Source organism: Piliocolobus tephrosceles, chromosome 4 (genome assembly GCF_002776525.5).
Source record: "Piliocolobus tephrosceles isolate RC106 chromosome 4, ASM277652v3, whole genome shotgun sequence".
NCBI lineage: Eukaryota > Metazoa > Chordata > Mammalia > Primates > Cercopithecidae > Piliocolobus > Piliocolobus tephrosceles.
The window spans coordinates 155,593,137-155,608,756 of NC_045437.1; the positions used below are offsets into that span (position 1 = coordinate 155,593,137).

Sequence of the window (15,620 nt, forward strand, 5' to 3'; positions counted from 1 at the left end):
GGCAACAAGGGCGAAACTCTGTCTCAAAAAAAGAAAAAAAAAAAAAAAGAAAGAAAAAAAAAAAAAAGCTATCATTACATTACATGGTTAAAAATATGTTCTAGCCGGGCGCGGTGGCTCAAGCCTGTAATCCCAGCACTTTGGGAGGCCGAGACAGGCGGATCACGAGGTCAGGAGATCTAGACCATCCTGGCTAACACGGTGAAACCCCGTCTCTACTAAAAACTACAAAAAACTAGCCGGGCGACGTGGCGGCGCCTGTAGTCCCAGCTACCCGGGAGGCTGAGGCAGGAGAATGGCGTGAACCCGGGAGGCGGAGCTTGCAGTGAGCTGAGATCTGGCCACAGCACTCCAGCCTGGGTGACAGAGCGAGACTCCGTCTCAAAAAAAAAAAAAAAAAATGTTCTATTGGTTGGCAATGAAAGCACTTATTTATAGTTTAGCAGCATCTCTGATCTAAAAATAAAGAAAATATATAATGTTTATAAAATATTTAAAAATAATATGGTATTCAGATGTTAAATTGTTTTATCTGTGATCTGAGGGACCAAAATAGATGCCCCTTTATCAACTAAGATGGACCCTAACATTAAGGAAAGAAAAGTTACCTCTGGGTTGAGGGTTCAGGTCTGAGCTGGCATGACAACTTTCTAAATTCCTAGGCTGTAAGAAAAATCACACTCTTGCTGGGTGCAGTGGCTCACGCCTATAATCCCAGCACTTTGGGAGGCCAAGGCAGGCAGATCACCTGAGGTCAGGACTTCGAAAACAGCCTGACCAACATGGCAAAACCTTGTCTCTAGTAAAACTACAGAAATTAGCCGGGTGTGGTGGCACGTGCCTATAATCCCAACTACCCTACTTGGGAGCCTGAGGCAGGAGAATCGCTTGAACCCGGGAGGCAGAGGTTGCAGTGAGCTGGATGGGGCCACTGCACTCCTGCCTGGAAGACAAGAGTGAGACGACGTCTCAAAAAAAAAAAAAAAAGAAAAAGAATAAAAAGAAAGAAAAGAAAAAGAAAAACCACACTCTTGCTAAACTCCCTAACAACACAAGCTATGAGGCAAATTCCTACTCCTGATTTACAACCTAGACTGCTATACCTCTGATTGGATAGAGATCCGTGTGTGTGTGTGTGTGTGTGTGTGTGTGTAGAGACAGAGTCTTGTTCTGCTGCCCAGGCTGGTCTTGAACTCCTGACCTCAAGCAATCCTCTCACAAAAAAAGCCTCCCAAAGTGTTGGGATTACAGGCATAAGCCAGCACGCCTGGACACAAACATTCTTTCCTGATAAGCAACTATAGACCTTAAGTAAGTTTCAGCCAGTTTATAGAGACTACACAAACTTTCTTTATGTCTTATAGTTCACCTTTTGATGTAAAGAGACAAATTCTACCTCATCTTAATGCTTAAAGTCCCATTCCAAAGTGAACATGGGATGTATATTACATTTATATGTGTTTGCCCATTGCACATGTGCTCTGTTCCTCTCATAAATATGTATAACTTTCCCCGCAAACCTGCTGAATATGTATGACTCTCTTGTGTTGTACAGGCCCTGTGACGCACAAAACCCAGCCTGCTCTTTTCCTCTTTGAAGAGAAAGCACCTTCAGTCCATGCTGGAGGTTGTCTCTTCCTGGTTTGCAAACTGATATCACCAATAAAACTCCCTTTTTCTACTATTTAGCCATCTTGGTGGTCTTTTGGATGACATATTCTGTTAAATGTCAGCACTCAGCTGGGCATGGTGGCTCACGCCTGTAATCCCAGCGCTTTGGGAGGCCGAGGCAGGCAGATCACGAGGTCAGGAGATCGAGACCATCCTGGCTAACATGGTGAAACCCCGTCTCTACTAAAAAACACAAAAAATTGGCGGGCGTGGTGGCGGGCGCCTGTCATGGTGGTGGGCGCCTGTTGTCCCAGCTACTCGGAAGGCTGAGGCAGGAGAATGGTGTGAACCCGGGAGGTGGAGGTTGCAGTGAGCCGAGATTATGCCACTACTGCACTCCAGCCTGGGCAACAGAGCAAGACTCCGTTTAAAAAATAAAAAACAAAAAATTGTCAGCACTCTTCCAGTTTCCTAGTTCCATCTGATGATGCCTTCTATGTGGTACAGACTTGTTCTATTCCATAAAGTGTACAATGTACAACCCAGCACTACCAAAATTCTGAATTTTCCTGTTCTTCAAAAAATAATTAAATTGAATTACCTAGTGTTTTACCAGGACTCTACCTAATTTTATATTTACTAAAGAAACATGAAAAACAAAGGAAAACATAATTTATTATAATATTGTGATCTCTGTTAATCTCGAAAAAGCTTAATTAGAATTGATAGCTGAGGTCATTATACATAATATACCTTTCTAACAGACTCCCTGGTGGCCTCAGCAACTATTAGGTTGGTGCAAAAGTAACTGCTCCTCTAGGTTAATTAAGAGTTATTCCTGTGGTAGGTTCAACAGGTATAAATCTGCTGATTGCCTGTTTTATGTATATATTTGTTGATCCTTACACCAATATCAAAGATTGTCCATTTTCAGGAGTCAATTTCTACAAAAATGCCTACTGGAATTTTGATGGGATTGTGTTAAATCTATACATCAATTTGAGAATGGATATCTTAACAATATCAAGGCTGGGCTTGGTGGCTCACACCTGTAATCCTAGCATTTCTGGAGGCCAAGGCAGGCAGATCACTTGAGGTCAGGAGTTGAAGGCAGCCTGGCCAACATGGTGAAACCCTGTCTGTACTAAAAATTTTAAAAATTAGCTCTGTGTGGTGGCAGGCACCTATAATCCCAGCTACTTGGGAGGCTGATGCAGGATAATTGCTTGAACCTGGGAGGTGGGGGTTGCAGTGAACCAAGATCGCACCACTTTGCTCCAGCCTGACTCCCTCCCTTCCTTCCTTCCTACCTTCCTTTCTTCTTCTCCTTCATCTTCTTTGTTTATTTTTAGGATTTCCTATATAAATTGGCCTATATAGGATGCCTCCCTATATAGGCAATCGTGACATCTGCAGATAATAATAGTTTCACTTCTTCTTTTCCAGTGTTTATGCCTTTATTACTTTTTCTTGTGCACTGGCTGGTGTTTGTGATACAATGTTGAGCAGAAGTCATGACAGTGGACATTTGCTTTTTTCCTGTATCAGAGGGAAAGCATTTTTATTCCACTAAGTATGATGCTAGCTATAGGTCTTATGTAGATTACCTTTATTAGATTGAGGAAGGTTCCCTCTGTTCCAGTTTCCTGAGTCTTTACCATGAATGGGTGTTGAATTTTGTCAAATGCCCTTTCTTCGTCTATTGAGATGGTCTTATGATTTTCCTTCCTTCTTTTTGTTAATATGAATTATATTAATTGACATTTGAATGTTAAATCAACCCTACATTCCTGGGATTAAAATCCATTTGATTCTTTTTATGTATTATTGGATTCAATTGATAAATATTTTATTTTATTTTATTTTTTTTTTTTTGAGACAGATTCTTACTCTGTGGCCCAGGCCGGAGTGCAGCCGTGTGATCATAGCTCACTGTGATCTTGAACTCCTGGGCTCAAGCAATCCTCCTACCTCAGTCTCCCAAGCAGTCACTGCAGCCATTTGCCCCATGCCCAGGTAATTTTCATTTTCTTATTTTTGTTGAGATGGAGTCTTGCTTTGTTGTCCAAGCTGGTCTTAAACTCCTGGCCTTAAGCTGTCCTTCTGCTTAAGCCTCCCAAAGGGCTGGGATTACAGGCATAAACCACTGTGTCTGGCCTATTTTATTTTTAGATTTTTTTTTGTAGAGACAAGTTCTTACTCTGTCGCCCAGGTTGGAGTGCAGTGGCACAATCATAGCTCACTGCAGCCTTGAACTCTTGGGCTCAAGCAGTCCTCCTAACTCAGCCTCCCAAGTAGCTAGGACTACAAGTTTACACTGCCATATCCAGCTAATATTTAAATTTTATTTTTGTAGAGTTAGGGTCTTGCTTTGTTGCCCAGGCTGGTCTTAAACTCCGGGCCTCAAGTGATTCTTCCACCTCGGCCTTCCAAAGCACTGAAGTGGTTAATATTTTAATGAAGGATTTTGGTTCATTTTTGTCTTGTATTGTCCTTGTCTAGTTTTGTTATCTTTGTTAATGTTGCTTCATAAAATGAGTTGGGAAGTATTCTCCCATCCCCCAGCACTCCCCCGTTTCCTGAATTTGTGAAGGATTGGTTTTATTTCCTCCTTAAATGTTTGTTAGAAATTGGCAGTGAGGCCAACAGGGCCTGGAGTTTTCGTTGTGAAAGGATCTTAATATACAAACTTAATTTTCTTACATTTATTTAATAGAGATATTCAGATTTTCTTTTCCTGCTTGTATCAGTTTGTTTGCCTCTTTCAAGGAATTCATTCATCCCAACTAAGTTGCTGATTGTATTGTCATAAAATTGTTTAATATTTTCCTTTGTTATCATTTTTAAGTTGGTGGGCTCTATGGTGATGTTCCCTTTATTATTCCTGTTATTGACAATTTGTGTTTTCTTTCTTCCTTTTTTTTTTTTTTTTTTGAGGCGGAGTCTCGCTCTGTCGCCTGGACTGGAGTGCAGTGGCCAGATCTCAGCTCACTGCAAGCTCCGCCTCCTGGGTTTACACCATTCTCCTGCCTCAGCCTCCGGAGTAGCTGGGACTACAGGCGCCCGTCTTCCTTTTTTTTATTGGTAAGTCTAGATAGAGGTTTATCAACTTTGCTAATCTTTTCAAAGAACTACTTTTTGTTTTATTGTTTCTATTTATTGTTTTCTATTTTATTGAGTTATGTTTTTATATTTATTGTTTCTTCTTTCTATTCATTTTGGGTTTAATTTGCTCTTCTTTTTCTAGCTTCTGAAGGTGGAGACTGAGGTCATTGATTTGAGACCTTTCTTTTCTGTGAGCATTTAAAACTTTAAATTTCCTTTTATAGCTGCTTCCCACAAATTTAAATGTTATTATCCTATCATCAGTAAAAATATTTTCCAACTTCCTTTTTTGTTTTCTCTTTGATCCATTTATTTAGAAGTCTGTTTTTAATTACCATCTATTTGGAGGTGTTCCAAATATCTTTCTGTTAGGGATTTTTAATTCAATTTCAATGTGGTCAGAGAATATACTCTATATTATTTTAATCCTTCTAAATCCATTGATTCTTCTTTAATATCCTAGCACATGGTCTATCTTAGTGAATATTTGTACTTGAGAAGAATGTGTATTCTGCTGAAAATGGGTGTAGTGTTCCATAAATGTCAATTAGGTCAAGTTGGTTGATGGTGCATTTAAGTCTCATATCTTTACTGATTTTCAGTTTACTTCTTGAATTAATTACTGAGGGAAGGCTGTTGAAATCCTCAATTATAATTGTGGATTTGTCTGTTGCTCTTTTCATCAGTTGCTTTATGTATTTTGAAGCTCTATTATTAACTGCATATATATTTAGAGCTATAATATTTCTGATAAAATTGACCGTTACCTGTTATCACATGCCTGAAAACAGTTGATTTATATATTTTGTACAGTTTTATTATTTCTTAAGGTAAAGCCGATACCTGTTACTCCAACATGGCTATAACTAGAAGTTCAGTTCAAGAGTTCTTAATAAGGCTGGGCTTAGTGGCTCATGCCTGTAATCCCAGCACTTTGGGAGGCTGGACGGGGGGGTGGATCATCTGAGGTCAGGAGTTCAAGACCAGCCTGGACAACGTGGTGAAGCCCCATCTCTACTAAAAACACAAAAAAATTAGCCGGGTGTGGTGGTGGGTGCCTATAATCCCAGCTATTTGGGAGGCTGAGACAGGAGAATAGCTTGAACCCAGGAGGCAGAGGTTGCAGTGAGCCAAGATCACACCATTGCACTCCAGCCTGGGCCACAAGAGCAAAACTCCATCTCAAAAAAAAAAAATGGAGTTCTTAAAGAAGATCTTGTCACTATTGTGAATAATGGAGATCTACTGACTAACATAATGACATTTATCTTAAAAATTTTAAAGTACTTTTAGAGTAATTGCCAAAGGTTATAGCTCTTTTTATGTAAATTGACCTTGATTGTATTGTCTGATGTTTTAATTGAAGACCATACCTAAGGGTGTGGATATGGAGACAGAAAGTTGTCCCCTTATTCTATAAGTAGGAGCCTGCTCATACATTTTTTGTACTTATTTTGATTATTGTAATGATCAATTATTACATAATTGCTGATGACATTTGAACTTTTTGCCAGTAATATAATAAAACATCAGCAATGAATGTACTTGGTAGGGTGGATATTTTATTGGCTAATAATATCTGTCAAAAGGTGTTGGTCTGGCAAGTGTGTTTATGTCTCATTTCTGGTCTGTTTTCATTTTCCACATATGATTCTATCTTGTAAATCTTTTTTTACAAAGCACTTTTTTAAAGCAAATGGTTGAAGTAATGAGTTGCTTACATCAAAATAAAAAGGCCAGGTATAGTGGTGTGCACCTGTAGTCCTAGCTACTTGGGAGGCTGAGGTGGGAGGAACACTTGTGCCCAGGAATTTGAGGTTGGCCTGGGCAATGTAGCAATACCCTATCACTTAAAAAAGGAGGAGGAGAAGGAGGAGAATGAAGGAAGGGAGGAAGGGAGGGAGGGAAGAAGAACAGCAACAACAAATGAAAAATGTGAGGTGAGAGGATCGTTTGAACCCAGGAGTTCAAGGCCCCACTAGGCAGCATAGTAAGACCCTGTATCTTGAAAGAAGAAGAAGAGAAGAAGAAGAAAATGGAAGGAAGGAAGGAAGGAAGGAAGGAAGGAAGGAAGGAAGGAAGAAAGGAGAAAGAAAGAAAGAAAAAAAGAAAAAGGAAATGATCCATTTGGCTAGAACATGATGACATTAAGATAGGTCTCAGAGGCCGGATGCGGTGGCTCAAGCCTGTAATCCCAGCACTTTGGGAGGCCGAGACGGGCGGATCACGAGGTCAGGAGATCGAGACCATCCTGGCTAATATGGTGAAACCCCGTCTCTACTAAAAAATACAAAAAACTAGCTGGGCGAGGTGGTGGGCGCCTGTAGTCCCAGCTATTCGGGAGGCTGAGGCAGGAGAATGGCGCGAACCCGGGAGGTGGAGCTTGCAGTGAGCTGAGATCCCGCCACTGCACTCCAGCCTGGGCGACAGAGCGAGACTCCGTCTCAAAAAAAAAAAAAAGATAGGTCTCAGAGTCTTTGAAAAAAGATATAGTCGTCTTGATTTCTGTGTTTATTATTTATATTCCAAGCTTGTATACTTTTCATCTATTCTCCCTAAGACTGATTTCCAGAGTCTGAGTAAAAATAGTTTAAAGTGTAGTTTCAGTGTCTACTGAAGCCACAAGTATGGTAGACTGTTGCAGAGTCAACATTTTCCTCAAATTCAAAGTTAAGAAAGTAGAGCTTTTTTTATTTTTTATTTATTTTTTATTTTTTGAGACAGAGTCTCGCTCTGTCACCAGGTTCACGTGCAGTGACAAGATCTTGGCTCACCGCAACCTCCGCTTCCCAAGTTCAAGTGATTCTCCTGCCTCAGCCTCCCGAGTAGCTAGGATTATAGGCATGCACCACCATGCTTGGCTAATTTTTAATATTTTTTAGTAGAGACAGGGTTTTGCTCTGTTGGTTGGGTTGGTCTCGAACTCCTGACCTCAGGTTATCTGCCTGCCTCGGCCTCCCGAAGTGCTGGGATTACAGGCATGAGCCACCGTGCCTGGTCAAGAAAGTCATGGCTTTTAAAACACATGCTTGTATATACATAGGAACAACTATACTAGGACATAGGAATGCCAAGAAGAAGAAAAAGTGGCTACATTCAGAAAGTGTAAATTAAAGGGCTCTAAATGGAGATTGGACCAGGTTACTAAAACAATTAGCAGTATTGCATAGTGAAGCAATTGAGAAATCTTAGGTGATATGGGAGCCATAAATTATAAGATGATAAAAGACAGCAAGAAAGCCTTCTTTGATTTTAATAAAGGCAAAAGTGTAGAAAGAAATCAAATATCCTACTATCTCACTAACCTCCTAACTGCCCACCTGCTCCTCCTGCAGGGTTAGGGAAAGTTAATGACTGATGGCTGTCTAGAGGCAGATGATTATGATGATTTTTCTTCTTTTCTGAAAAAGTAATCCTGAGGTTAGATAACCAGAAGAATGCACTTATGATAGGTGGATAAAAACCAAACTAAAGAGAGAGGAAAACAGTTAAAGAGCTCTTCAAGCTGTGTTCTATTCAAACTAGTCCAATATATTGTCATTTACTGTAGGATTGCTAAGAAATCATTAGGTGTTATTGATTAGTTTTGAATTATTATTTGAAAATCGCTCAGAAGGCAGACAAACCTAGCAACCTTCATAAAAATGTCATGCAAAAAAATAGCAAATTTGTTTATCTTAATTTTGAAACCTGGAAACCTAGAAAGAATCCCAGTAGTTGATTTATAGTCATCTGGAGAAACAGTATATAATAATCACTATGATTTTGTCATTTTTTCTGGTTAGTTTGTCTTTTTTTTTTTTTTTTTGAGACGAAGTCTTGCTCTGTCACCTAGGCTAGAGTGCAGTGGCATGATCTCGGCTCACTGCTACCTCTACCTCCCAAGTTCATGTGATTCTCCAGTCTCAGCCTCCCAAGTAGCTGGGATTACAGGTGTATGCCACCATGCCCGGCTAATTTTTGTATTTTTAGTAGAGATGGGGTTTCACCATGTTGGCCAGGATGGTCTCAAACTCCTGACCTCAGATGATCCGCTTGCCTCAGCCTCCCAAAGTGCTGGGATTACAGGTGTGAGCCACCGTGCCCGGCCTGGTTAGTTTCTCTTAATAATAGTTTGATGAACCTGTAAATAATGGGAAAGCAAGAGATAATGTTTTTGTAGTTCACACATTTGGGTTCACTTCTTAGACCTCTTCTCTTTTTTGTCTACATTCCCTGGGTGATTTTATCTAGACTCATAACCTTGAATACCATTTATATGCTGATGATTCTCAAATCTCTTTTTCCAGCCTGGACTTCACCCGCAAACTCCAAACTCAGATTTCCAGTTGCCCATTCAACAGCTATATTAAAATATATACTAGGTATCTCAAACTTAACATGTCCAAAATTAAAGTCCTGATCTCTTCCCCACTCCCCATATGCTTCCTTGAGTGTTTTCTGCGTGTTAGTTAAGGGCAACTCCATTCTTCCAATTGCTCAGGAGAAAAATCTTGGAGTAATGCTCAACTCCTCTTTTTCTTATACCCTACATCATCCTTTCAGCTCTGTTTTCAAAATATTTCCAGGATCTGCCACCTCATACCCCTTCACTGCTATTCACAACATCTCTCGTCTGGATTTTGTAGAAGTCTCCTAACTGATCTCCTGCCTTCACCTCTGTTCAGCCTTCAGTTTCTTGTTCTTCAGTTTCTTCAGTTTCAATGCACTGCCTGGGTGTTCTTAATAAAACTTAAATCAGATTGTGTGTGGTGGCTCACACGTATAATCCCAACGCTTTGGGAGCCTGTGATGAGAGGATCCTTTGAGGCCAGGAGTTTGAGATCAGCCTGGGCAATATAGCAAGACCCCATTTCTACAAAAAAATTTTTTTAAAATCTTAAATCAGATGATGTCATTGCTCTGCCCCAAACCCTCATGGCTTCCCACTTCACTCAGAGTAAAAGCCAGACATCACAATAACTTACACAGCCCTACACAGTATGCCTCTCCCCTTCTTTGACACCATTTGTTATTTTCCTCCCTATCACCTCCTTCCAGTTCAAGACAAACTCTTTTTTCTTTTTTTTTGAGACAGAATCTCATTCTGTCACCAGGCTGTAGTACAGTGGCACGATCTCGGCTCACTGCAACTTCCCGACTCCCTGGTTCAAGCGATTCTCCTACCTTAGCCTCCTGAGTAGCTGGAATTACAGTCATGCGCTGCCAGAGACGGGGTTTCACCATGTTGGCCAGGCTGGTCTCAATCTCTTGACCTCGTGATTCATCCACCTCAGCTTTCCAAAGTGCTGGGATTACAGGCGTGAGCCACCACGCTTGGCCAAGGCAAGATTTTAACGTCTTGTTCACTGCTATATTCTCCATGCTTCCAACAATGCATAACGTATATTGGCACACAATAACATTTGCTTTGTTACAAATGAATGGATTTATTTATTTATTTATTTATTTATTTATTTATTTTGAGATGGAGTTTTGCTTTGTCGCCCAGGCTGGAGTGCAGTGGCATGATCTGGGCTCACTGTAAGCTCCACCTCCCAGGTTCACACCTTTCTCCTGCCTCAACCTCCTGAGTAGCTGGGATTATAGGCACCTGCCACCACGCCCAGCTAATTTTTTTTGGTATTTTTTTTTTAGTAGAGACGGGGTTTCACCGTGTTAGCCAGGATGGTCTCGATCTCCTAACCTCATGGTCCACCCACCTTGGCCTCCCAAAGTGCTGGGATTACAGGGAATGAATGGATTTATTAAGCACTCCACATAGTAAGTCACTTGAGAAAAAAAAAAGAATGAAATATAAGATAATTTTACCAGTGGGGTAGAATATGCCCTCTGTATCATGTTAGTATTAATTTCATTTTCTGGATAACAGTACTTTGTACTGATTGATTGTTTCCAGTAGCTGTTACATGTTCTGTATGCCCGACTTGCTCTAGAGAGTAAGGATGATCCTGAAATTCTCTTTGAAGTCAGATTATCATAGTCTCCTCCAGAGGGAGCCCATAGTCCAGCATTTTAAAGAGCTGGCATCAGCCTCTGTCCCTAACAGAGGACAAGCCATTTGGTCTCCTGTTGGACTGAAATAATGTATGAAGATGGGGTGCTAATACAGCTGTGTGTTTTGCTCTAAATCTCCTAGATGACAGATACAACAAAAGTGCAAGCTAGGAATTTGGTTTCATCAGATGAATGACTCCAAAGTCTTAGGACATTTCAAACCAAGACCTAGATTATACACATTTCAGGCAACATTTACTCTTGGGCATCTCTGAGTAATTTCTTTGTGGCTACTAATTATTACACTGAATAGTATTATTATAATGTTAAAAGCATCTGATGCCTCATGAAATTACTTTAATAACAGGATTTATTATAGAACAATTCTGCCATCAGTATTGTTAGATTCCTTGGATTGTTGTTGAGTTTGGAAACTTGGTTTCTTTAATTTCTCTCTATTCTTCAAATAGAAAATTTGATGGTACCAGAATATTTATTGAAACTACTGTACTTACAAACTCCTGGGGATTTTTTCTTTTCTTTTTCTTTCCTTTTTTTTTTTGAGACAGGGTCTTGCTCTGTTGTCTAGGCTGAAGTACAGTGACAAGACCATAGCTCACTGCAGCCTCAAATCCCTGAGCTCAAGCAATCCTGTTGCCTAAGCCTCCTGAGTAGCTGGGAGTACAGGTGTTCACCACCATGCTGGGCTCATTTTAAAATTTTTTTTAGAGACAGGGTCTCACTATATTGGCCAGGCAGGTTCTTAAAAAAAAAAAAAAGCTCATTGAACAAACATTCCATTTTTATTTAAATCCACATATTATGAGAGTCCAGATTAGTATCAGATTACCTGAGTTAGAAAGCAGATGCTTTTATCACCCCTTCATTGGAAGCCTGTTTGGTGCTTTGCAGCCTCAGTTTTCCCAGCTGGATAATGGGGACAAAATAGCTTATCTTAGAGATACTGTGAGGACTCAAGGTTTAGCACACACAGGACACAGTGGGTTTGTAGTGATGAAATTTAGTAGTTCACTGGGTCTGTGTGTCTTCTTCAAGGATGAAGATTATGGTCTTTAAGTTTTGTTGTGCGAGTTATCTGAGTTTATCCTGACTTAATTCCCTTTGAGAATAAATTAGGTTTGAAAGTGCCCTCTACTCTTGTTGCATACTGCCTGTGAAATTCCTAGGGTATCTGTGCACTGGGCACCATGTATTTAGACATAGAGTTGGCATGAGTTATCTGTTCTGCACGCATAAAGTGTTTAATTAAATACAAGAAAAAACATGGCATTTACAGTTTTAAAAGAGATCTGTATAATGTGTCTGCTATTGTGGTTGGGAAGAAAATTAATCTCTGGAGACCCAGTTAGAGTTGTACCATGTCAAAACAGAGATACTAGTACTGTAATTCTTTTCCATCCTGAGAAAAGCAAGTTTAGCTCAACACTTCCCAACTTTTATCTTTTGGGGTTACATTGGATTTACTCAGATTCTTTGTGTGTTAGTGGAGTTTTAAAAGTAAAGTTATAGGCCAGGCTCGGTGGCTCACACCTGTGATCTCATCACTTTGGGAGGCCGAGGCAGGTGGATCACCTGAGGTCAGGAGTTCGAGACCACCCTGACCAACATGGAGAAACCCATGTCTACTAAAAATACAAAATTAGCCGGATGTGGTGGCGCACACCTGTAATCCCAGCTACTTGGGAGGCTGAGGCAGGAGAATCATGAACCCAGGAGGCAGAGGTTGTGGTGAGCTGAGATTGTGCCACTGCACTCCAGCCTGGGCAACAAGAGTGAAACGCCATCTCAAAAAAAAGAAAAAAAAGTAAAGTTACAAACATAGCTGTGGTAAGTTGTTGAGAAGATGAGTTACTGGTTAATTTAGGCAGATACAGGTTTTATGGAAGCTGCTGCTTTTAAATGAGGGCGCTTTTTGAGGAGAAAACACAAAATTTCAAAGGCAAAATTGGAAGGGCTGTTTCCATGGCTTTGGGTGGAGCCTGTGCAAGTGAGGGGTTACACTGGCTTTCAACAAATATGCCTCTGCTGATAGGATTGCTCCTACTTGAGTCTCCGTGGCCACCAAAACTCATGCAAACAAGTAGGTTATGGCAAAGGCAATGGCCCTGGCAGCTGAATTGGCAATCAATTGACCAGGTCTTGAAATCTGTTGGGTAGCATCCATGTGATGATTGGGAGTCCTGGCTCTAAGTCCTTTGACCATGTGAAGTTGTCATAAGTGAAAGGGGATACAACTGGTTGCTCAGTGGGTTGCTGCTGTGTGGCACTCATTACCCTTCTGTTGGAAGAAGGATCACAGAATATAGTCACAAGGATAGGGAACACTCTCCTGTGCTTAACACCCCTTGAAAAATAAAATTAAAATTTGATCCATTAAATAATTGAGTCAGGGTTCTGTTTTCACCAGAGTAATAAAAACTTGCTTTTCATGGGCACCAGTTATCATCTAATTGTCAAATTCAGTGGCTTTTTTTAAGTCCTTATTTTTCCTGATCTTTGTGTCACATTTCACACTATGAATCATCTTATCCTCCTCAAAGCTCCATCTTTTTTATCACATGTCATCATTTTCTTCTTAATTCTAAGTGCTTTTCTGTTCTACTGATAATTTGTCTTCCTGCCTGTTTCCCTGGCAGTTCTTAAGGCCTCCACTCTTCCCTGTTCCCTGAGAGAAGCATGTTACTCTTATAGCTTGGCTACCACCTCTGAGGGTATTACTCCAAAATTTGTAGTCCTTCCACAGACATTTACCTGAAGCTACAGTCTCTATATGTTTGCTAAATGTTTCCACTTTGTAGTTTTGCTGTTTCTTCAGCCTTACTGATGTGGTTTGGCTGTGTCCCCACACAAATCTCATCTTGAATTCCCACATGCTGTGGGAGGGACCTGGTGGGAGGTAATTGAATCATGGGGGGCAGGTCTTTCCGGTGCTGTTCTCATAGTATTAAGTCTCATGAGATCTGATGGTTTTTAAAAAGGGGGAGTTTTCCTGCACAAGCTCTCTCTCTTTTTGCCTGCTGCCATCCATGTAAGACATGACTTGCTGTTCCTTGCCTTCCACCATGATTGTGAAGCCTCCCCAGCCATGTGGAACTGTAAGTCCAGTAAACCTCTTTCTTTTGTAAATTGTCCAGTCTCAGGTATGTCTTTATCGGCAGCATGAAGACAGACTAATACAGTGAATTTGTACCACTAGAGTGGGGCATTGCTGAAAAGATACCCAAAAATGTGGAAGCAACTTTGGAACTGGGTGACAGGCAAAGGTTGGAACAGTTTGGAGAGCTCAGAAGAAGATAGGAAAATGTGGGAAAGTTTGGAACTTCCGAGAAACTTGTTGAATGGCTTTGACCGAAAGTTTGATCACGATATGGACAATAAGGTCCAAGCTGAGGTGGTCTCAGATAGAGATGAGGAACTTGCTGGGAACTGGAGCAAAGCTGACTCTTGTTGTGTTTTAGCAAAGAGACTGGCGGCATTTTGCCCCTGCACTAGAGATTGTGGAACTTTGAACTTGAGAGAGGTGACTTAGGGTAACTGGTGGAAGAAATTTCTTTTTCTTTTCATTTTTTTGAGACAGAGTCTCACTCTGTCACCAGGCTAGAGTGCAGTGGCATGATCTTGGCTCACTGCAACCTGTGCCTACTGAGTTCAAGTGATTCTCCTGCCTCAGTCTCCTGAATAGCTGGGACTACAGGCATGTGCCACCATACCCAGCTAATTTTTTATTTTTAGTGGAGACGAAGTTTTACCATGTTGGCCAGGATGGTCTCGATCTCTTGACCTTGTGATCCACCTGCCTTGGCTTCCCAAAGGGCTGGGATTACAGGCGTGAGCCACTGCACCCAGCTGGTGGAAGAAATTTCTAAGCAGCAAAGCATTCAAGAGGTGATTTGGATGTGTTAAAGGCATTCAGTTTTATAAGAGAAGCAGAGCATAAAAGTTCAGAAAATTTGCAGCCTAACAATGCAATATATAATAAAATCCCATTTTCTGAGGAGAAATTCAAGCCAGCTGCAGAAATTTGCAAAAACAATGAGGAGCTGAATGTTAATCCCCAAGACAATGGGGAAAATATCTCCAGGACATGTCAGAGACCTTTGCGGCAGCCCCTTCTATTAGAGACCCAGAGGCCTAGGAGGAAAGGCCCAGGGTCCCAATGCTGTGTGCAGCCTAGGGAGTTGGTGCCCCATGTCCCAGCTGCTCCAACCATGGCTGAAAGGGGCCAATGTAGAGCTCGGGCTGTGGCTTCAGAGGAGCAAGCCCCAAGCTTTGGCAGCTTCTGTAATGTTGAGCCTGTGAGTGCACAGAAGTCAAGAATTGGGGTTTGGGAACCTCTGCCAAGATTTCAGAGGATGTATGGAAATGTCTGGATGTCCAGGAATAAGTTTGCTGCAGGGGTGGGGCCCTCATGGAGAACATCTGATAGGGTAGTGCAAAAGGGAAATGTGGGGTTGGAGCCCCCACACAGTCCCTACTGGGGCACTGCCTAGTGGAGCTGTGAAAAGAGGGCCACTGTCCTCCAGACCCCAGAATGGTAGATTCACTGACCTCTTGCACTGTGTGCCTGGAAAAGCTGCAGACACTCAATGCCAGTCCATGAAAGCAGCCAGGAGGGAGGCTGTACCCTACAAAGCCACAGAGGTGGAGCTGCCCAAGACCATGGGAACCCACCTCTTGCATCAGTGTGACCTGGATGTGAGACATGAAGTCAAAGGAGATCATTTTGGAGCTTTAATAATTGACTGCCCCACTGGATTTTGGATTTGCATGGGGCCTGTAGCTGCTTTGTTTTGGCCAACATCTCCCATTTGGAATGGGTGTATTTATCCAATGCTTATACCTCCATTGTATCTAGGAAGTAAATAACTTGCTTTTGATTTTACAGG

The 15,620-nt window shown here is 41.4% G+C and overlaps 1 protein-coding gene across 1 annotated transcript in view; it reads left to right on the plus strand.

The window, feature by feature from the left end:
- The window catches only part of CDKL3 (cyclin dependent kinase like 3), an 82,482-nt gene extending 68,289 nt beyond the window's left edge, over nt 1-14,193 (plus strand). Inside the window, exon 8 of the mRNA XM_023195991.1 lies at nt 13,875-14,193. Coding sequence (XP_023051759.1) covers nt 13,875-13,916 — 42 coding nt within the window. The 3' untranslated portion in view covers nt 13,917-14,193. The remainder of the gene's footprint in view (nt 1-13,874) is intronic.
- The last annotated feature ends 1,427 nt before the right edge of the window (nt 14,194-15,620 follow it).